Source organism: Phragmites australis, chromosome 23 (genome assembly GCF_958298935.1).
Source record: "Phragmites australis chromosome 23, lpPhrAust1.1, whole genome shotgun sequence".
Lineage (NCBI taxonomy): Eukaryota > Viridiplantae > Streptophyta > Magnoliopsida > Poales > Poaceae > Phragmites > Phragmites australis.
Genome location: NC_084943.1, coordinates 20574603 through 20596253, shown reverse-complemented (window position 1 = coordinate 20596253; position 21651 = coordinate 20574603). Strand labels below are relative to the sequence as shown.

The window sequence follows — 21651 nt, the reverse complement described above, 5'->3', positions numbered from 1 at the left end:
TAACATATCTATGAATGAGAGGGTGCAGATCTTTCGTAAGTTTTAATACAGCATCTGGATTATGTGCTTGAATTGAAATCAAACGCGCTGCTTGTCCATAACAGATATGAAAACATACATTTCACTGTTTTGGTCTTTTTGTTCTCTTTCACGTTTTAACTCTTTGGGATTTGTTGTTTCAGTGCTAAGAATATTTAAAAGCCCAATTTAGGTTTCTGTGTTGTTTATGTTAAGTGCACAACACGATATTCGTTTTGCAAACATCTGTGTCAATCATTAGTTTTAGTAGGCATCTTTGAGTCTAACCTGTATCTTAAGTTATCTACTGGAATTTTTGGAACTCTAATAAACATTTCAGCAGATTCAGACTGTCCCAAGTTTCTGTTTGTGAGAAAATCACTCTGATAGAAAAAAGCGAAAGAAATAACTTAGCTAAATTTTGTATAACTTCAAATATGTTAATATATATATTTATCTAAAAATGTAAATCTGTAGTATTATAATTTAGTTTAAATACCATGCCATTGCTTTATGACTTGAGGGAGTAATTACATTGGTTTTTTATGACTCCAGTCAGACTTCCACGGGAGGAGCACCAGATCAGCCACAGCAAAGAAGCATATAGAATTCCTGGGCGCAGAAGATCAGTGGGGATCTCAGGTTCTTGGTCGGCATAAAGAAAAGGCGGAAATGCCCTCGGCAGATCTCAGAAGCTGTCCTTTTCCTGCTCACCATCTTCTGAAACTGAAAGAGAAAACCGGCTCTGCTGACGGTGATTTTTTTGTTTCCTTAGCATGTCTTCAGTCTTTTTTCTGCTATCAAAGAAGGTCAATCTTGTTGCTTACCGTGTCTACTAGTATTTTAGGAATACTTGTCTCTTCTTTAACCTTTAGAAGGTAAATCATAGATGCATTCAGAAAAAGTGGCGTGGAAATTGTTCTGATTTCTTTTAGTGGTCACTTGAGTACTTGTGCTAGGAGGATAGGTAATGCACAAATGAGGTCTATTTTGCCCCTGTTAATTGGTGAAGCTAGTTCATTAGCCAGTGTCTTCTTATCACTAATATTTCTTCATTTTTTGTTAAGACCGACTCCACATGTAAAGTAGACTTGTCATGAAGAAGAGAAGGGCAGTAGAGGTCATTTTGGATTATTTGTGTCTCCTAATCAGAAGAGAAACCGTGTAATTTTAATGGTCAGGGTGTATCCTAACGAAGCCCAACAAAATTAGATATCGTACAGCCTAACTAATGCTAGAATAGGTCCATACCCCTCAACCCACCACCAAAAAATCTTGCTTGAATATGAAAATGTATCCAAAACTCCAAAATTGGACATCCAGCACCCTTGACTTTATCAAAATTCTACAAACATAAACTTTTGCTATTAAAAAAGGTGTGATTTTGGCTGATCAGAAGTAGAAATATATGAAGTTGAACCATATTAACTATGCATAAAAGTATTAAGAATAACAACTTGTATTTAATAATAGTCATAATCAAATAATATATAAAGTACATGGGAGTATAAAGAAATAACTACGTAAAGAATAATGACTTTATATTTTTAATTGAAAGATCTTAAATTGGATGGCAAAGTAGGAGGTCCAGCCTTTACCACACTGGTCAAGATCGGTGTCAAACAATTGGTTTTGGAAGTAGGTTTGGTTACTTAGAGTTGAGGTGTTTAGACTTTAGCTACACTCATTTCAAACTATTTCATTTTATATTTATCATAAATTTAACTGTTCAGTAGTCAACTTTGTCCAAGAAATGGAACAAGAATCTTCTTCGCGAATCCCCATGGAGAGCTGTGTGCTGTGGCCGCACCTTTTTCCAAGCCCTAGTGGCCATTTGTCTGTTCACTCTGGCGACCTGCTGGCTGCTGCATGCTCAGACAGGCTTATCACCATCCTGCAAGCCTTGCAACGATGCTTGTTCAATCGACAGATTACTCGCAGGAGCATCCGTGTTGGTTGGTTGGTTAGATGCATCACTGATTTGTGTGACATGAACAGCAACAACACAAATCCAGAGAATCTTTCCTTTTTTATTTTTATTTTTCTTAAAAAAGGAAAACGAATTCACCTAAATTAGGACATGGGTCATGCCATTTCTACTGGAGTAAAAAGTGTACAAAAGAGCATGCTGGTCCTTCTTCCTCTTCCACAAATCCATTGGAGGAAACGAATAAGAAAAACACAAATAGAAATGGAGTTAAATACTCCATGATGCTACTAGCCCCCAAGGTTTTCTTTTGGATAATAGAAACACGACCAACCCGGTTATGATTTAGAAAGGGCGGGAACGAGTACATGTAATGACGGAAAAAAATTAGTCCTACTTTTAAATATAGCAAAATAAACATTTTACATCGCATTATGTGAATAAGAGTTTAATAAAAAAGAGAGTTGAACATGAGTACTAGGTACTTTCAAATAATCCAATTATCGTAACCCTTGATAAATGTTTGTCCTTGGCTGGAAGAATTGATCGGTACAGGTAGCCACGAGTGCATTTGGAATCTTCGAAATCCAGCACCAGAAAATGACATAATGCCTCATTAAACCATCCATTACGCGTCCGTAGAAACAAATAAATTGAAGAAACGGCCATGCCGGTGACCTGCCTTTGACTCCTATTATAGATTCTTTTTTATGTATTATTATACCTCATAAATCCTAATCCAAGATTAGAGAAAAAAACTCTTGACATGTCTATACCAACAAGATGATGCATCGCTTTCAACTGTACTAACAACATCCACATAGTGCTTGAAAATACCATGTGATTAGTTGTGCATTTGTCACCTGTCAGGATCAGCTAGGGACAAGAATTGTGGTGTTGTGGTTTGTTGTGTGCATGTAGCAGTGGTGCTACATTTAAGATCTTTCTGCTTTTCCTTTCTTTACACTCCAATCCAGAGGTAGAAGAGGAGAGAGAAAGGTATGAGAGAGAGAATCTCTCAGGTCTGATTGTCCAAAAGACTGAACTCACACAGGAAAAAAGCAAGAGAGGAATGGAAAAGGCACATAGAAGCCCCAAATTTATGGCTTTTCGCCCCCAAAAACCAATGCAAAGTGATGATGTTTAATGCCTTCTCCTGTCCACCCACCCACCAAACCGGCGGAAGAAAACCAAGAAAAACAAGTATAGCAGAGTAATACAAGTGGAGGCAGAGAATAAGAAGACCAGAAGTTGACAAACTTTTCCTGTTCTTCGAGAAGCTCTTTTTTTCTCATTCAGTTCTCTTCTTTTCTGCTAGAGAGAGGGGGGAAGCTGAGAGGGAAGAGAAAGAAGGAACGAATGAGATATTTCCCCCTTATCATCCTCTCTCTGCCAATCTAGTCCCTGGTCTGCATCTAGGTCTCCTCCCTTCCTTGCGTGGCTTGGTGAGGAAGGATTATACCTTTGTCCATGTGGATGGAGATAAAGTAGTATTGTTTAGAGCTGTTGCTGTTTGTTTGGTTGGTCTTGTCTCCTTGTTTGAGGAAGTGGGGAAAGGTGGAATCTTTGGTTGGATCATGGTGGTTCCAAGGCGGCCGGTGGGCTTCTCCTTGTGACATGGTGAGCTGAAAATTCTCTCCTGTTCTTGACCGCTTCTCTCTGTTTCGGTCGCCATTGTTTCAGTGGAGGATGTCGGTGGCCTTGTTTTTGGATGTTTCCCCTCTGCTGAGTCATGCGTTCTTATGCCAAGATTTTGCTTCTGCAAAAAAATCTTCTCCTTTTCCTTTTCTTGGTTTTGGCTGTGCTTTTTGGTTGGACATTGCCAGAAAGGAGGTAACTTTGATCGTTCTGATGTGCTTTTCTTGCTAATCCTGCCTTGCCCCTCTTGTTTCTTGGATTTGGTTCCTGTTTGATTATTCTCGCAGTGTGATTTTAAGAATTGTTTTGGAAAGCTCTGATATTTTTTAGCATTTTAATGTTCGGAATCCTTCTTCTCCATGATCTCCTGCAGTTTGTGATATTGTCTTCAATTTTGTTATCTCTTGCATTTATTTTCCTTTTTTTCTCGTCCCATGCCCTTACGTGCTGCAAATGCCAAATTACAAGTCTCCTCTTGGTGACGCAACGCAACCTGGACTTTTCTTCTGCTGATGATAAAGATGAACTGAAACAGTTGGCACTCATAACTCGGTTTCTTGGGAGCAATATAGAGGCTCGGTTTGCAGAATCTACCACCCACCGTTGTTTTACAACCGAGCACTTCGTAAGTAGGAGATTCTGTTGTTGTGATTTTCTAAACTAATGCTTGATTTACCCTTTTTTTTCTTTAGAGAAGATGCTTGTTTTACTTGTTGATAAGAATTACTTACGTGTCTATAAAAAAAGGCAGCTTTGCATCTGAAATAAGTGATGTTTCCTATATGCGCTTCTTGTGATATGGTTCGAGGGTTTCACTCGTGTGCTATTTCATTCACTTTGGGGTACCTGCCCTTCTATCCTGCATTTTCTTTCATGGATTAGATCGCTGGCACTTTGATTTATTTCCCATCTAACCTCATTTTCGGTTGATTCTTGCTTTCTTGCTTAACTCTCATTGCAATTATAAGAAATTGTGATATGGCTCATAGTCAGAGTTTGCAGAAAACAAAATTAGGGCCCCTCCTTCCTTGTTTTTTTTTGTCTACTTACCTGCTGCGATTGCCAATTTGTAGGTCTCTTCCAGGTGCATTTTCCTCTGCTGCAAAAGGAATAGCTGAAGAAACCGGCTGAACAATCCAGTTGTTCTTGGAACTACATAGACTTGATCTGCAGATTCTTCCATCCAGCACTGCTTCACATCCTTTGTAAGTAGGAGATATCTTCACACTCCAAAATATAATGCTTGTTTCATTTCTTGCATAATTATCTGGATGTATGCCAATTATGAAATTCATTATAACAAAATTACTGATGCTAGCAAACTCAAAACATATGTATTCGAACAGTGAAGGTGAGGCAAGAGCCTGAAGGGCTTCAGTTAAATATTGTATTTGTATCCTGAAGGTGTGGCAGAAGCCTGAAGGGCTTCAGTTAAATACCGTTTGAGCAGCGTTTGGGTGGTGGTTACCCTCTTTTGCATGAAGAAAACTAGTTATGGTTGACGATATTTTCCCCATATCTGGCTTGAAGGAAACTAATGATTTGATATTAGTTATTTATTTGTGATTGATCCTCTATGTCGGTCATTTAGTAAGGAGCTATAATAGATCATCCTCAATTGTTTGCTGAAAACAACAACCAGGGTCTAGACATTGCAAAATTAAGTGTAGACTGCAGAGTACAGATTTATGTGTTTTCGTTCCACATTCGATGATAGATGATGTTTTATTCTGTTGGTTATTTATGTCCTAGTGTTGAAGTGCATATGGTGTTTGTGATTATGCCCGAAATAACTGTCAGTGTGTATATAAACTTTATAGACTATTGTTGCTCTATTGACTTATTTCTGCTATTGATGAAATATGGCATGCTAATTGGATCTGATCTTTCTGGACCACTGCTATTTGGGCTAGAAAACATTCAGAGAATAGTGTTTCATTTTTATCAGTTTAGTAATTTACGAGTTTAATCTGTTACTGTGGATAATTCTTTTTGTAGAATAGTTTTTGTTTACGGTTAGCTGATGAGTTCTAATGAATAAAAGATTTTTTGTAACTTCTTGCCCCATGCAAAGATCACATTACTACTGTATATCATTTACCTATAGGATGGGCTTTGTATGTTTAATAACATTCTCCGTTTGGCCATTTCAGCATGTTTTCCTTTTTTCATTTTTTCCCCGAGTGAAATCCAAAAAGAAAGGCTGTGCATATGGACAATTTTGTACCAATTTGCTGTGTTCCTCTCCAAAAGAAACACTGAAAAAATCATCAGTGTGTTTTGGCCCACTTAGACCTATGCATGAGATGGGTTTGGACAGGTCAGGGTTGGGGAGGGATTTATTAATTGTGATGATTTAGTACAAATATGAAATCATACATACCATAGCAAACATCATTGCATAATCCACAAAACTGTCTGAATGCTCTGAGTTAACGGATACTGAGATCATGCATTTTTGATTCAGTGTGTCTTTCTCGGTATGGTACATGCGAATGATCTCTCGATAACCTAGAATTTCTGTCAATACCTGTCAGGAATGGGAACAAAAGTTGAGGGCAAGACCTATATTCCAGGATACTTTGACACGGCAAACTCTAGTGTGAACTCTAACGGCAATGTGTTGCCGTACCACGAGGAGAACAAACCAAGTGTGCATCTTAGTGACAAGTTCACAATGATATCTGCCAATGGATCTGTACATTATGACAAGGAAATGCTAAAGCGGACAATGCTTGTACATGAAGCAACATTTCGGAAACAGGTATTTTTTATGACGCCATGGGCTTTTATTGTTGATATAGGAAGAAAGAATTCCTTATAGTGCTGGTATTGTTTTCTTGTCTAAAGTTGCAATCGTTATCTTATTTCCTTTACCATTTTGATGTCTATATAGGTGTATGAACTTCACCGTCTGTACAAAATTCAGAAGGACTTAATGGCACATTTCCAAAGAGAAGAGTTCAATGGTTATCCTAGATATGCAGATACAATACAGCCAAGGTCCTATGCATCACAGGCACCACCTGGGGATGTTAAAGGAGTGTGGCAAACCAGAAATCCTATGTTTGGACATGATCTTAAGCAATCATCCATACAATTCATGAACGAAAGTAGTTCACAATATAGTGTGAGTGGAGCTTCTTTGAGGCATAACAATATTACGTCTAGAAAGAAAATGTTGGACCTTCAGCTTCCGGCAGATGTATATGCTGATGACGATGACGATGTGGAGATACTGGGTGAGAAGCCTTTGAAAAGTTTGCCAGGGGCTAATGGTTCTGTTCTTGGTGGTGTCAAGCCTAACGTTGGAAATAGTGAGGGCTCTTCACATGTGAAGAAAAGTTGGAGCATTGATATACAGCCACATCACAACTCAGCTGTGCATATATTGAACAAACCAGTCGAAGAATCATCTGATACGAAAATAATGGATTTTCTTGGTTTCGGAATCTCTGCTTCTCAGAACAAGCATTATATGTCACGGGGAGTGAACTTGAACCTCCTAAGCTTCGAAGGCAACTTAAAAGAAAAGTATGTTGGTAAAGTATCTGGTTCAAGGTCCTTTGGTTCAAATGAGGAAATAAGGCATAACAATTCATTCAGACAGAGAAAGGATGGTAAGATTTCTAGACCTGTTCGTTCCGGCAAGTTTTATAGCTGTGTTAAAATCATTTTCTAGCCATCAGTGCGCACTGAGCATATTTCTCTTCTTTTTTCAGACCCAAACGCCAGCATGGCATGGTTAAAATACAAACAAAATTGTTCTGATTCCTCAAAGGGGCATTACTTGTCCAGTACTAGCACCTTCAATCATTTAATCCTTGCACCTCCTGGCTTCAATCATGCACTGAATTCTCCGTGGCAAAGCAACAATATAAATTACTTGACTGAGAGACGTTATGATACTGCTGAAACGTCCATTGCTAAGAATGCTCTCTCCAATGGTATGTTGATGGACTCTACTCCAAATACACCATATCATCATTCACTGAAGATTCGTGGAGAGCCACAATATCAAAACGTTCCCCCACTCCATGATTACCTGAAGGATATAAATCTGAATGATGTGCCAGCAGATAACACTGCAACTTGGGAACAGGGATGTGAGAATTCTGTGGCTGATTTCTCTTGCCTCAGAAAGAAATGGGTAAACCTGATGAAGTCACAAGTCCCATCAAGTTGTGCAAATGGCCATTCCCAGACTTTTGTCAGCTCTACATCATATTCAGAAGATAGAACTCCCACAAGAATCCCCGGTGTCCCCATCAGTGTTGATGCTGAAAAAGATTCTCGGTGCTCACCCACTCTACATTGTGACATAAACGTTGCACCATCGATTAAGTGTGAAGCTGACATGGAAGTGCAACCCCAAAGCAAGAATGCTGACACAAGTATTAGGAATCTCATTGACCTGAATGAAGCATTGCCGATCATGGATGATCCAGAGATGGATGTTCGTGAATCAGAAGGTGACATTGTTCCTCATGAAACAGAGACGGATATTTGTGAATCAGAAGATGACATTGCTCCTCATGAACCCGATAATCCTTCAAGGGATTCTCTTGTCATAACTGCAGCAGAGAGTCTGGTGGCAATGTGTAACGATGTCGTTCAGCCAGGATCTCCTCAACTTGACACTCTGCATTGGTTCGCTGACCTAGCTTCATCGAAGGAGAACACAATGCTCGACAATGACAGCGATGATGACTTTGAGGCTTTGACACTGAAGCTGCAAGAAACCAAAAGTTACGAGTACCATCCAATACCAAGAACCCAGGAGGGTAACAGCAACGATGGACGGTGCTCTGCAGCTTCACTGCTTATCACAAGGCCTCGGAGAGGCAAGGCACGAGGACGCCCTCAGAAGAAAGACTTTCAGAAGGACGTTCTGCCTGGTCTCGCATTGTTGCCAAAGCACGAGGTGTCAGAGGATCTTTGTACCCTTGGAAGGTCAAAGCTAGTCACCCCGACAAAGCGAGGAGGCCGGAATGGGCAGCAACCGAGGGGGAGGCGCCGAGCGAGAAGCGTGGCTGTCACCGTGGAGGAAGCTGAGGTCAGCCCGCCACCAGTGCCACCACCGCTTGTTCCTGCTGATTTGGATGCTGATGCGCAGGGGATAACCAAGTGGGGAAGGACAACCAGGCGTTGTCGAAGGCCAAGATGCCCACCAGCAAGCAATGCCTCATTGCCTATAGCTTGAGAAAAGTTTTTAGGTGTCTTAGTTGATGAGAATTGATCAGAAACTGTGTTTTTTTTTTTTTTTGTGTGACGGAGTTGGAGATAAATTCAGGAACTCTTAGGTTCAAAGTAATCAATCAAAATTGTACATGCTTCTCAGCACTAATTTGGGCTCCAGAAACCTGCTTTGGATCGTAACATTGTACACCGCTTTAAAATGAACTCTAATTCTAGAAAGAAAAGCACCTGAGAGTGTTTGCCTTTCTATCATTATATGTTGGAATTTCAGTTTCAGTAATTGCATTTGGATATTGATCAATCTGAATGTCAGTGTGATATCAGGTTTAGAGAATAGTAAGGCACATGTTGGATAAGCAGCATGATTTACTATATATATATATTTTTATATTGATGATGTCAAGTAATCATTCCAAGTACTTTCAGCCAAACATGTCGTCAGTTTGTTGGAGGTGGTGGAAAGTCTTGTACTCTTGTTAGTTTTGACCATAAAGTAGTTGAACTAAACATATTTGTTAGTTTTTTAATATTCAAATTCTTTTCACATTTGGGCAATTCTTTTTCTTATTTTTATTTTGGTAGAGGCGCATGATCATTTTCTATACAGGTGAAAGCATACCATGTTCGTGTGTTTCCACATAAAAATTATATTTGATGGCCTGCCAACCAATTGTCCAGCCCAGCCTTGGTTGGGCCATTACCTTGGAAAATAAACCCAGCCCGTTATGACTGTCACCAGTGTTTTCAGTTTTCGCTGGGAAAACAGAAAGTAAATCTCAGTTATGTACTTTCTCACTATTTCTCATTCTTTTCAATTTACTTATCCTCTGATCCGATTTACTCATCATTAAGGGCATTGATACAATCTCCAATGCAAACATTTGACCAGTACCTTTTCTAAGCACATGTTACCAAATTTTATTAATAAATAATAGTGTCATTGAAGTATTTTTATGATTAATTTATCATTATTATTTTCATGTGGCAAAATCAACACTTTTATTTAAAGTAATTGTTAGTTATGAAAAATTGACTTCACATGTTCAAGGACTACATATATTTTTGACCGAAGGTAGCGTTATCTTACATGAAACAACTACTTGCACATGGATTATTTGACATGCAACTACCAATTGCATCGGACTTAAGACTTGCCCTAAATTTGGCCCGATAATATGAGAAACGGTGAACAAATCAGGTTACTATATATAAAAGTCTGTCAAAGTTTATCGAGAAGAAGTTTGTCCAATGACCAAGGTTAAGTGGTATGAATGCCACAACCACATGCCTGTGCTGAATACAGCAGGAGCATTGCCTTTTGCTGCCATCCTTGTGCTACACTGATTGCAGCATCCATGAACACACACGGCTTGTGATTAACCAAGGATTTTAAGCAAGATGGTAGTACAAAGTACATTGGTGGGGCCCGGGGAAAGAGAGCAAAGGCATAGGAGTGCTAGGGCATGCATGTTGCATCATGTCTTCCCAATCAAGTCTTGTGTATTCTTCCTTCTTTGATCAGTGAAAAGACAGGTTAGGAAAGCGAACAGCATCCGAAAAATCTTTTGGACCCATTTATAGTTTTTTTGCCATTTATTTCTCGACTGATTGAGCTTGAGGCAATGAGACGGAGATGAGATGGCGAAGGCATCTGACTTTGGCTCCAGTGGTCCAGCGCCTAGCTGTACAACCCTCTAAACCTAAGGAATTCATGGCAAGTTTGAGATGAGGAAGTAGTTAGTAGCTTGGTGCGGATGCCATCGAGATCGTTGTTTGAGCCTGGGTGCTCTACCTCTTCTCGTGCCACTGGAGATGTTGAGGAGGTTAACGGGTGGACACTGGTGGTGTTACATCGGGCTGCCAAATTCAAGGTCGATCCTTTGCATGACATTCGTTCTGCTGGATCAAGGCCTCGGTTTTGGCCGATCGCGGATGAGGAAGACTCCGAGGATGATGATGATCATGAGTCGATAACTTCGTCCAGTCTTTTGCATTCGACTACAGAGGCAAGGTTCATGGCGGCTGAAGTTTTGAAGGCAGAGGTGGATCTGGAGACTTCATGTGACATGACCAATGTTGCTTCGATGGAGTCTCCAGAGTGCATCAAACCTCAGGTCTCTCAGGCACGGAAGGTCATTTCAGCTGTTATCCAACATCGTTCACATGGAGGTAAGCCATGGCGAGGTTCCTTCCACCAGTCTGGTAGAAAGCCGGCAACGATGGGTGATGTGGTCATTAATGACCGCCGTTTGATCACTTGCTCCCTGCCATCAGCAAGACTCAGGGACTTGGTACCTCGTGCAACGATATTCAATTCAGCCATGGCGCAATCCAAGGAAGAAGATGATATTCAAATTTCAAAAGTACATGCAGCTTCATCAGATCCTGTTTTCGCGGTAATTAACAGAGATGGGCCCATTCCATCTGTGCTTGTTCACAGTGGGCCCAAACCAATTTTTTTCTGCTGCTCTTCGACCCTGGGTCAGCTATACTCGCGCAAGGGGGTGCTTCCTAGGGTTTACAAGGAGCAGGCGACAGGTGCACGGATCGCACACCTGAGTCAATCGAGTGCGCGCTCCTCGTCTCGGCCGATGTACACAGAGGTCGTTCTCTATGTCATGGCTTTGGGAGGCAATTATGGAGGTGCTGGAGGAGGTTTCATGGGTGACAGAGGAGGTTTTGGCGGCCGCCATGGCGGTGGTCATGGTGACCACGGAGGGTTCAGTTTCGACTATAATCAAGGAGGCTTTGAAGGCGATGATTATGGATGCGGTGGTGGTGATGATGGCAATGGCTATGGATACGATGGTAGTGGTGATGGCTATGGTTACGGAGGCGGCAGAGATTGGGGGCAGTTCGGCGGACAAGGTTTTAACCTAGGTTACGGTCTGAGGTATGGCAGCGATTAGCGTGGCGCCTCCAGGGGTCGCGGCCGATAGGGTTTCGCACCGCACCGTGGAATAGGTGGTCGCCATTACCAGGGCCGTGGTCTGGGATGTGGCCACGGTGTGCCATTCCATGGCGGCATGCCACACGCCGGACCTCCGACCCCTATGGCAAATTAGGTAGCATCGGCGACTTCAACATAGTAGCATCAACCGCCTCTTATGGCTCCTCAGGATGGAGCTATGGCTGCTGTCATACCTGCTACTTTTGCTGCACCTAATGCAACATCGGCTGAGGTTGCGGCATCTAACGTGGAGGTGGCTCGATCTACGGCCCAAGCACATGTTCCTGCTCGGGCTGGTGGTTTGACGACTGCTACGACCAATGTGGCGCTGGTTCTTGCTCCTGTTGGAACCATTGGGTTGGTTCTTGCACCAACAGACTTATCAACCAAGCAGCAAGTGAGCATGGAGGCTATTCAAGGGCATAATGCAAGTGGGGCCAAAGGACAGAAGCTTATAGGACATAAGCATGTGTTTCTGCGCTCGGGTAACCTTAAGATGGATAATGTTAAGGCACCAAGTGTTGAAGCGGGTAACTCGATGACTTCAAGAAAATCGAAGAAAATTTATTGTTTCAAGCCAAGGGCCACCAGTCCATAGATTGTTCTACAGTTCTTCTTTGTAATATCTGTGAAGGTGAGGGCCATGTTGCTCAAAGATGCTTGGTGCTTAAAGAACCACGTATGATTGCTCAGTCGGTGGGTTATGCTGATGAGGGTCTTGGGTTTTATTACATTCCTCATGCTCCTATTCCAGATATTAAGAATGATCATAAGACTGCATTAATCAAGGTGCTTGGGGAAAAGATTAGTTTAGAACAGCTTATCACTCACCTTCAGTTACTGATGCTAGGGAAATGGATTTGGGAAGTTCAAGAACAAGATGAAAGCTCTTTTGTGGTTCATTTTCCTTGAAATGCGGAGCTGTAGAGGACCATGGCATATTGAGGTGTAGAGATTTAAAACTTGGGGGTTCAGCTAAAATTTGAGGAGTTTGCTGCGGTATAGGAGGGTACTGTTTTGCCCAAGGTTTGGATGAGGGTTTGAAAGTGCATCTAGCCCCTAGGTGTGATTTTAGTAATTAATGATAATATATATAGACTAACAATATTGTTAAGAATTGTTAGTATGTTGTTTCATATGTGATGGATGGAGAAGAGATATACATCCAGATGAATGAGCTCTAAGTGATGCTTAGGTAAGTCAATGATAATACCTAGGGACCAATAATTATATTGAGAATTGTTATTAGGTTATTTCATAGGAGATGCATAAATGATGAAGCATAGATTAGTTGAAAAATGCCACGGCTTCAAAGAATTGCATCAAAGTTATTGAGATCTTAGTGATGCTCACAAGAAGAAAGAAAAGCTCATTGAAGATTGGTGATAAGCATGAATGCTAAGTTACTTGTGAAAATCAAGTAACTAAAGGTATACCATTGTCAATTGAGTTTATAGACTAACCCACGTGTTTTGTGCTTGAGAGTGAGTTGGGGTTAAGATCTAAAAGAAGGCATAAGTTGAATTAAAATCATATATGCCAAGAGTGAAAAACAAGATTAGACTTCATATATGATAAAATAAATTTATTAAAGATGTCGGATACAAAATGGTTTTCTATGGCAAGACGGTGAAGGGAAAGTAAGACTCGACTGCGATAGACCATCCGGTGGTGAAAGGCAAGCAAATGGCTTGGCGCCGAAGGACCAAGGCGGTGGTAAAGAGCGAGTGAAGGCTTTGCGCCAATACCGTGCAAGGACATGGGAAGCTACGGGTGATTCACATCAATCACATGAAGAATCAAGAAGAGATGGAGTGACGATGATATAAAAGTCGACAACCCTCTAAAGTTTGAAGGAAAGAAGCGGTACTTGAAGGCATTCAAAGACTCAAAGTGGTTCAGATGTGTTTATCTTTGAAGTTGAGTATAGATATGCTGCAATATTAAGAGGGATGCAACATTGAACAACCTGTCGTGTCCCAGTTGCTCCCAGCCACGTCCCAGGTGTCTAGCAGCGGTTCCCCGGCAGGAGGATCGTGCTTGGCTGGTCGCTGCTGCTTGCCTGCGGCACGCTAGCCTGGCCTTGTGGTTGAGCGCGGCAGGCGTGAGGGCTTTGGCCTGCCAGCTAGGCAATTGGGTAGCTCAGCTGGTGGGTCAGTTTAGACGGAGCACAAGGCTACAAGATGCACCAAGTGAAAAGGCGGTATGAAGGCATCTTCAGCTCCAGTGAGCCTGATGACTACACCACTAAAATGAAGCAAGCGAAGGGCTAAAACTTTGCATGAGGATATGGTGCAACGTGTTGCACGTCTGGTGGCGAAAAAGAACTTGGAATTTGATGAGGGTATGAAATCTAATTCTATCCTTTCTTTCTCCCATAAGCGTATAGCTAATAATATTAGAAGTATTAGGATGTTGATGGGGCATAATATGGATGAATCAGTTGTGCTTATTAAGGGAGTGGAGGCTGCTAGATTAGTTTCTATGCCACAGAAGGTTGATAAGATAAATAATTCTGTCGAGGATGTCTTTTCAGATGAGGAAGATCGTGATGTTGATAACCTGGTTCTTGGTCATCTTTGCGGTGGCTTGATGGAAGAGGTTATGGATGAGCACAGGCCTAATTGTAGTAGTGGATGTGGAGACATCCCTAGCAAGAAGACAAGTAATTCTTTGAAGGGAAAAAAATCTCTCAAAAGAAATAGCACTAAAAAACAAATTAAGTTCTAAATGAAAGGCATGTTTGGAATAGTAGAGGCCTCAGATTTCATTGCAGTTCTTGAAACCAACAGAAAGAAATTTCCGGATGACTGTCTTGATGCTTTTTGTGGTGAGAGAGAATTTTTTTGGCATTGGATGGAACCCCATGGTAGATCAGGAGGCATGTTGCTAGGTGTTAATCTAGAGGTATTTGATATTAGAGGTTTGTGTTTTGGTGACTTTTACATCAAGTTTACACTAAGAAATAAAGTCGATGGCTTTCAGTGGGTTTTGGTGGCTGTTTTACGGTGCAACACAACCAGAATACAAAGAGAGCTTCTTTGACTGAGTTAGTGCACTCTTGTAGTTTAGAAAATTTACCGTTGCTAGTGGATGGGGACTTTAATATCATTATAAACCCTTCCGAAAAGAGCAATGGCAAATTTGATAGTAGAATTCCTATCTTATTCAATGCTATAATAAATGCCTTGGATTTAAGGGAATGTGATCTATCTAGTCGAAAGTTCACCGGGGTGAATAATAGACAAGTCCTTACCTATGAGAAATTAGATCTTATTTTATTTAGTATAGACTAGGAGCAAAAGTAAACTTTAACAACTTTGCATGCTCTTACTAGAGAAATTTCATATCACACACCGTTTTTACTAAACATAGGAGAACCTAATTATAGTAGCAATCAACCACTGTTCAAATTTGAATTACGTTGGTTAACTATGGAAGGTTTTCATGATATGGTTGCTTAGGTGTGGAGGTATGAGAATAAAGGGTCAACACCTTTAGAGTGGTGGCAGTCTAAGATTAGGAAAATGAGACATTATTTGAGAGATTGGGCTAGAAATCACTTGGGTGCTTATAGAAAGGAGAAGGAGTTGTTACATAACATTGATGTCTTAGAAAAGAAAAAAGAAACGTCACCGTTGTCACCACAAGAATTGGAAATTAAAAATTGTCTGACATCTAGACTTGTTCATTTGTTGAGAGAAGAAGAGATCAAGTGGCTCCAACCTTCTAAATGTGATAAGTTGTTGCATGGGGATGATAACACTAAATATTTCTAGTTGGTAGCTAACAAACGGCATAGAAAAACTTTTTTTTTTAAATTAGAACGAGAGGAGGGAGTTATAGAGGGTACAAAGAATTTGAAAAATTACATTACCCAATTTTAGCAAGGTTTGTTTGGTCCATCTGAGAAGAATCAATTTTCCATGGATGAAACATGCCGAGATGACATCCCTCAAGTTTCTAATTTAGAAAATGATATTCTATCTGCTCCGTTCTCCGAAGAAGAAGTGAAAGCAGCAATTGTCCAGATGGAGCTTAATAAATCACCAGACCCTGATGGATTCCCAGCTGAGTTTTATCAAACTTTATGGGACATCCTAAAGGCAGATTTGATGGCTTTGTTTAGTGAGCTCCATTTGTGAGACTTGCATCTTTTTAGCTTAAACTTCACAATAATCACTCTGCTGCCAAAACATAAGGAGTTTATTCAAAATCAGCAGTACATGCCTATGTCTTTTGAATGTTAGCTTTAAGATTTCACCAAAGAAGTGACAAATAGAATTACTCTAGTGGCTCAGAAAGTAATTGGACCAACACAAACGACCTTTTTACCACGATGATATATTATGAAAGGTGTTGTAGTTTTATATGAAACCATTCATGAGATGCATAGGAAGAAGTTAGATAGGGTTATTCTCAAATTAGACTTCGAGAAAGCTTATGATAAGGTAAGATGGTCATTTTTACAACAAACTTTACGTATGAAAGGTTTCTCTCTAAAATGGTGTGAATGGATAGATAAGGTTGTACGCGAAGGTAGTGTAGGGATCAAAGTGAATGATGATATAGGGAACTACTTCTAGATACACAAGGGTCTGAGGCTAGGTAATCCCTTATCTCCAATCTTGTTCAATATGATTGTGGACATATTGGCCATTCACATTGAACGAGCTAAAAAGGAGGGGCAAGTCACGGGTGTTATTCCAAACCTTGTCGATAATGGGCTATCAATCTTGCAATACACTGATGACACTATTATTTTTATGGATCATAATGTAGAGCAAGCAAAGAACTTGAAATTGCTACTTTGTGCTTTTGAGCAGTTATCATGCTTGAAAAATAATTTCCATAAAAGTGAGTTGTTTAGCTACGACAAAGCTAAAGATTGTGAAGCCACTTACTCCCAAAATTTTGGATGTGAATCTGGATCTTTTCTGTTTAGATACTTGGGTATTCCTATGCACCATTGGAAACTTTTGAATAGATATTAGAAGGAAATTGAGGAGAGATTCCAGCGAAAGTTGAGCTGCTAGAAAGGAAAACATCTTTCTTATGGGAATCTGTTAGTTCTTACAAAATTTTGTGTTAAGCAGCCTAGCTATGTTTATGCTTTCCTTCTTTCAAGTGCCTAAAGGGATCCTAAAGAAATTAGATTATTATCGGTTTCGTTTCTTTTGGTAATGTGATGGACACAAGAGGAAGTATAGACTTGCGAAATAGAGCATTCTGTATATGCCTAGGGATCAAGGAGGCATGGGAAACTTCAACTTACAGTTGCAGAATAAGTGTATGTTTAGCAAGTGGCTGTTTAAATTAGTAAATGAATATGGGGTATGGCAAAACCTTTTAAGAAAGAAATATCTAAGAAATAGAACAATTGCTGAGATAGAGCATAAGTTAGGGGATTCGCAATTTTGGACTAGTCTAATGGTAGTCAAATAAGACTTCTTAAGGCTTGGTTCTTTTAGATAAGATTTTGGGAGGATGTGTGGATTGGACAAAATAGTTTAAAACAGCAATACCCTTCTTTATATAACATTGCTCATAGAAGGAATGCTACAGTGGAATATGTTTTTAGAACATGACCCTTAAATATTTCTTTCCGAAGAGCACTGGTAGGAGATAATCTCTTAGCATGGAATGAGTTAATCTTTAAGTTAGCATTCATCCATCTCAATGATAATCAAGATTTGTTTCAATGGTCGTTACATCAATATGGATAATTTTCAATCCATTTAATGTATAGAGTATTGATTAGTGAACATGTTATCCTGCTAATACTTACATTTGGAAGTTGAAGCTACCTTTAAAGATCAAGGTTTTCATGTGGTTCCTTTTTAATGGAAAGATTCTAACCAAAGATAATTTAGCAAAGACACGGTGGGAAGGTAGTACTAAGTATTGCTATTGTAGAAAGGAAGAAATAATGCAACATCTATTTTTGACGGTTAATTTGCTAAATTTATTTGGTGAGTGGTTTAGGTAACTTTTGGCTTTAATCCACCAACAAGTGTCTTCAATCTGTTTGGGAGCTGGCTTAATGGGTTAAGTCAAAAATTTAATACCACGTTTTAGTTGAAGCTAGTGCTTTTTATTGGGCTATCTGGTTAAGTCATAATGGCATGGTTTTAACAAGGTAATACGTCAAACTGCTATGCATGTTTTTTTCAGGGGACGTACTGGATACGCTTTTGGTCTATGAGTGAAATATTTTTGAATTTTCAAATATTTAGACAAAGACAATTCCAAAGTTCTGGTATGGCATTATGGCAAAGGATGGTGCTTCTTGGCATATGTTCAGTGCTAGAGTTGCATACTAAAACTGCAGCGTGTCGACAGGGATCTCAATTCGCTGCAGCCAAAAGAGGAGCAGCATGATCAATCATATCTTTGCATCAAAGGTAGCATGGAAGATACGTGAGCACCAAAGCATGGCAGAAAGCAGGAAAAGATCCTACATATATCTCCATGCAATTGCCCATGGATCCACACTGCACACAGAGCTTGCTCAGGAAGACACAAGTGCTTCATTCTGAATCTTTTTTAAGCAGACAACTGGACCCCACCATCATGTGCAACTTAACAGGGCCCATTTGTCAGACATTGTTGATTGTTCATTAGTACTACTGCTCCCTAAGAAAACAGTGTGCTTAGAGCAAAAACACCAGGCACGTAACACAAACCACAAAGGAGGAGACCTCCTCAAAAGGATTGCCAAACCTCTGGCTACAATGAGTGGACTTTTCTCTTGTTAAATCAAATTTCTTTTCTCTTCTATGGGACACCTGCTACTTTTTTGTGATAAATTTTGAATGGGTCAGTCCCTCTGTGGTCCTATGCACAACTCTCTATGACAGTGGGTCCATTTACTTTGTACCCTTTTGGGAGGCATATATAGAACGGGGACAATATGGTAAGTGGTAGTCAAGCACAAAGAAATTCCTTTCTACAGAAAGAATGAACTGCCTGGGTAGCTAACCAGCCGGGTTCATAAATGTGAGGTCAGGTAAAAATGCGAGGGTTGCCAAATTTGTGAATATCATGACTATTGAGAAATGTGACCCAAAATTCGAAAAAATGGAACAAATTAGTGCAGTCAAACTTGGTTGACCGAGGCAAAATCCGCTTGAATAGACAGATCGATATTCGACCGCATTCAGTGTTAATCTAACAGAAAATCACACCGATATGCGGTCGCATTCTTCTCATTTTTGTGCATTTTGCGCAGTCCTCACATTTCGGTCAAATTACGTCAAAATTCGGTCGAATTATACGATACGTCGAGAGTATTTGTAAAAACTCAAAAATATAGCTCAACCTTGTAAAATCGATAACTAATTCATATGAGTTTCAAATCAAGTGAAACAAACTTTTTTTAGTTTCCTTGTAACATGATCGACATGATAAAAGTATTATACTCATAAATTTTTTAAATATTTTCTGTGAAAAAATATATTTGCTAAACCTAGTTAAATGCATAGTTAATTCTTTGCTAATCCAAAAATCATGAAACTAATTTTGTTAGTCTTCTTACATGATCCTATGTCTTTTAAAAATACACAAACTCATGAGATAGTTATTGTAACATGCAGGATTGTGTAAATATGTTGCAACTAGATTAATTCATAACTAAGTCATCACACCTCCAAAATAATTGAAACCACTTTTATTAGTTTACTTATACTATTATTTAAGTAGGAAAAATAATGGTAGATATGAAAAGGTTAATTGCAGTGTTGTTTCTTAACATGTTCACTTTATGCTTATGAACTTTGTAAAAATCATGGAGAAATTAATAAAACTCTAAATGAAGTAACACTAATTTTAAAGATTCTCTTAAGGTATGTCCTAAAAAAACAATATGTGTTAAGATTTTCTTTAATGTGATGGGCCAATTATCCTGTTCATACGGCCTATTTTAGTATTTTTCTTTTTTTAAAACTTAATTCATATAAAATATGATGCATCGATATTATTTTTTTAAAAAATCACATAAGGTCTTAAATTGTCTCTAGTATTTTTAGAATTTTTGTGAATTATTTTTTATTTTTTATTTTGAATTTAAATTCAAAATTCGGTCACATTAAGAAATCGAGCCGCTCTCATTCCTCGAATTTTGCAAAATGCGACCTCATTTCATCTCATTTTGGAACCCTGCTAACCAAACATGCAAGCACTGTCCTTGTAATGTATTGGTCATAATTCATACCTAGTTGGGGTGAGCACTGTGTTGAGCTTCCCATAAATTTCAAATCTCATTTTGAATATAGAAGTCATAAAAAAAAACATGGAAAAACGTGCATTCACTTTGAGAATATCACATTACAAACTGTGCCTCAACTTTTCTTTTTTTCTCGTGTGCCATATATTTCTATACACATGCTGACATTGTTATTTTTGCAACTAAAATTTTGAAACGATACATGGTTCGATGAACAAAAGGGCATATATGCCAAACAAAATTGCTTGTGGAATTGATAGGAGATAGAAAGCGACAGCCTAACATTTTCATTTTTGTAGGTGCACACACTTCAAATTCAGAGGTATACATTCATGATTACAAGGAAATACAAGGTACAAATTGCATAGTCATCAAACACAAACATAATTGCACCAGAAAAATTTGGATCTGAACTTAATTGTGCATTGAAAAATTTTGCTCCAAAACATGGTGCATTGAACAATGGTCCCTATCATAGACATATTTACCAAATACCAACAACTACAATAGTCAAACATTCTCTCCCATATATCCCTTTCTCATGCATTGGATTGGTGGGGCATCAACATAGTGGACATATATCCTTTTCTCCAGACATGATAAAAGGAAAAAAAGAGTGGCCAAAGTGTTAGATCACCACTTTCTTCTTCTTTGGAGTTATTTTGTTAACCACATGATGCCATGTTTCTTCCAATCAAACCACCTTTGTTCCTCTGCTAATCTTTGCATGAACAACATCATCACAAATAGCACTAACCCATTAACAATAAGTATTTTAGTCAAAATATTTAAAAGAGAGAGAGAGAGAGAGAGAGAGAGAGAGAGAGAGAGAGAGAGAGAGAGAGAGAGAGAGAGAGAGAGGTGGCTGGGTTTTAAATAGAAACGGCTAGTACTAGTGCCATAACTATAATCACATGAACATTTCCCGCCCAAAGCCAGGACACCACGTTCCTATGCTTGACACGCATCAATTCCTTTGCTCATGTACCCTCTCCCAAAACAAATGTTTTCTTTGACCAATGCAACCACACATCACAAATCTTTTTTATTTTATTTTTTTACTCTACAATTCCACGACACAAACAACAATAGCAACAACAAGAGCAGAAATCACATAAAAAATGCATGCATGAAGAAAAAAAATATTCTTTTTGGATCAGTTGCACCAGTTCTTGCTTGCTCCCTCCCTCTCTCTCAGAGGTTGTTGCACTGACTTAACCAGAGGCGCCTCTCATGCTCATGATCTCATCTCCTCTCACCACCTTTAGGCTATCTATCTTTAGGCTTTACCAGCAGGCCATTACAGAGTATAATCAATCACCAGGATTGCACTTCTTCCTCCCCCAGCTCAAGACCAGCACAGGAATTAAAGCGAAAGGCAGGACAGACAGATTGAGGCATTGATCCTAGAGCAGCCGAGCACCAATTAAAGGCAGCTGCAGCAATTGGCCTTGGTGGTGGTGCCTGCCGTCTCCTATCTTTAGGCAGCTGCTTGTGTTCTGCCGAGGCAGAGAAAACAGGGGAGGAGGAGGAGGGTGGGGGCTGCGGGGGAGACGGAGCAGAGGATCCCTCCCCTGTTTCTTGCTCCTCCTCTGTTTCTTGGGTTGGTGGAGAGGGAGGCGGAGGAGGGGGGAGGAAAGGGTTGGCCCGCCGCTCCGGCGTCCGCGGCGGGGCGGCGGAGGAGGACGGGGAGCC

General features: G+C 39.8%; 1 protein-coding gene across 2 annotated transcripts; it reads left to right on the top strand.

The window, feature by feature from the left end:
* Positions 1-2897: 2897 nt before the first annotated feature.
* LOC133906183 (uncharacterized) lies at positions 2898-9062 on the top strand. 2 transcript variants are annotated; one of them, XM_062347989.1, is made up of 6 exons: positions 2898-3565; positions 4052-4208; positions 4657-4788; positions 6121-6347; positions 6480-7203; positions 7306-9062. In XM_062347989.1, exons 4-6 carry the CDS (start codon positions 6123-6125, stop codon positions 8784-8786), a joined length of 2430 nt encoding a protein of 809 aa, XP_062203973.1. In that variant the 5' UTR covers positions 2898-3565; positions 4052-4208; positions 4657-4788; positions 6121-6122; the 3' UTR covers positions 8787-9062. The 2 variants fall into 2 exon arrangements, with proteins under 2 accessions (XP_062203973.1, XP_062203974.1); XM_062347990.1 differs by lacking the exon at positions 4052-4208.
* Positions 9063-21651: the final 12589 nt, after the last annotated feature.

Excerpts from the sequence above, each read along its gene's own strand:
- LOC133906183 (XM_062347990.1), top strand. The coding sequence starts at position 6,123 with ATGGGAACAAAAGTTGAGGGCAAGACCTATATTCCAGGATACTTTGAC. Across the intron at positions 6,348-6,479 it reads AAGCAACATTTCGGAAACAG|GTGTATGAACTTCACCGTCT; the intron begins GTATTTTTTATG and ends ATGTCTATATAG. Across the intron at positions 7,204-7,305 it reads ATTCAGACAGAGAAAGGATG|ACCCAAACGCCAGCATGGCA; the intron begins GTAAGATTTCTA and ends TTCTTTTTTCAG.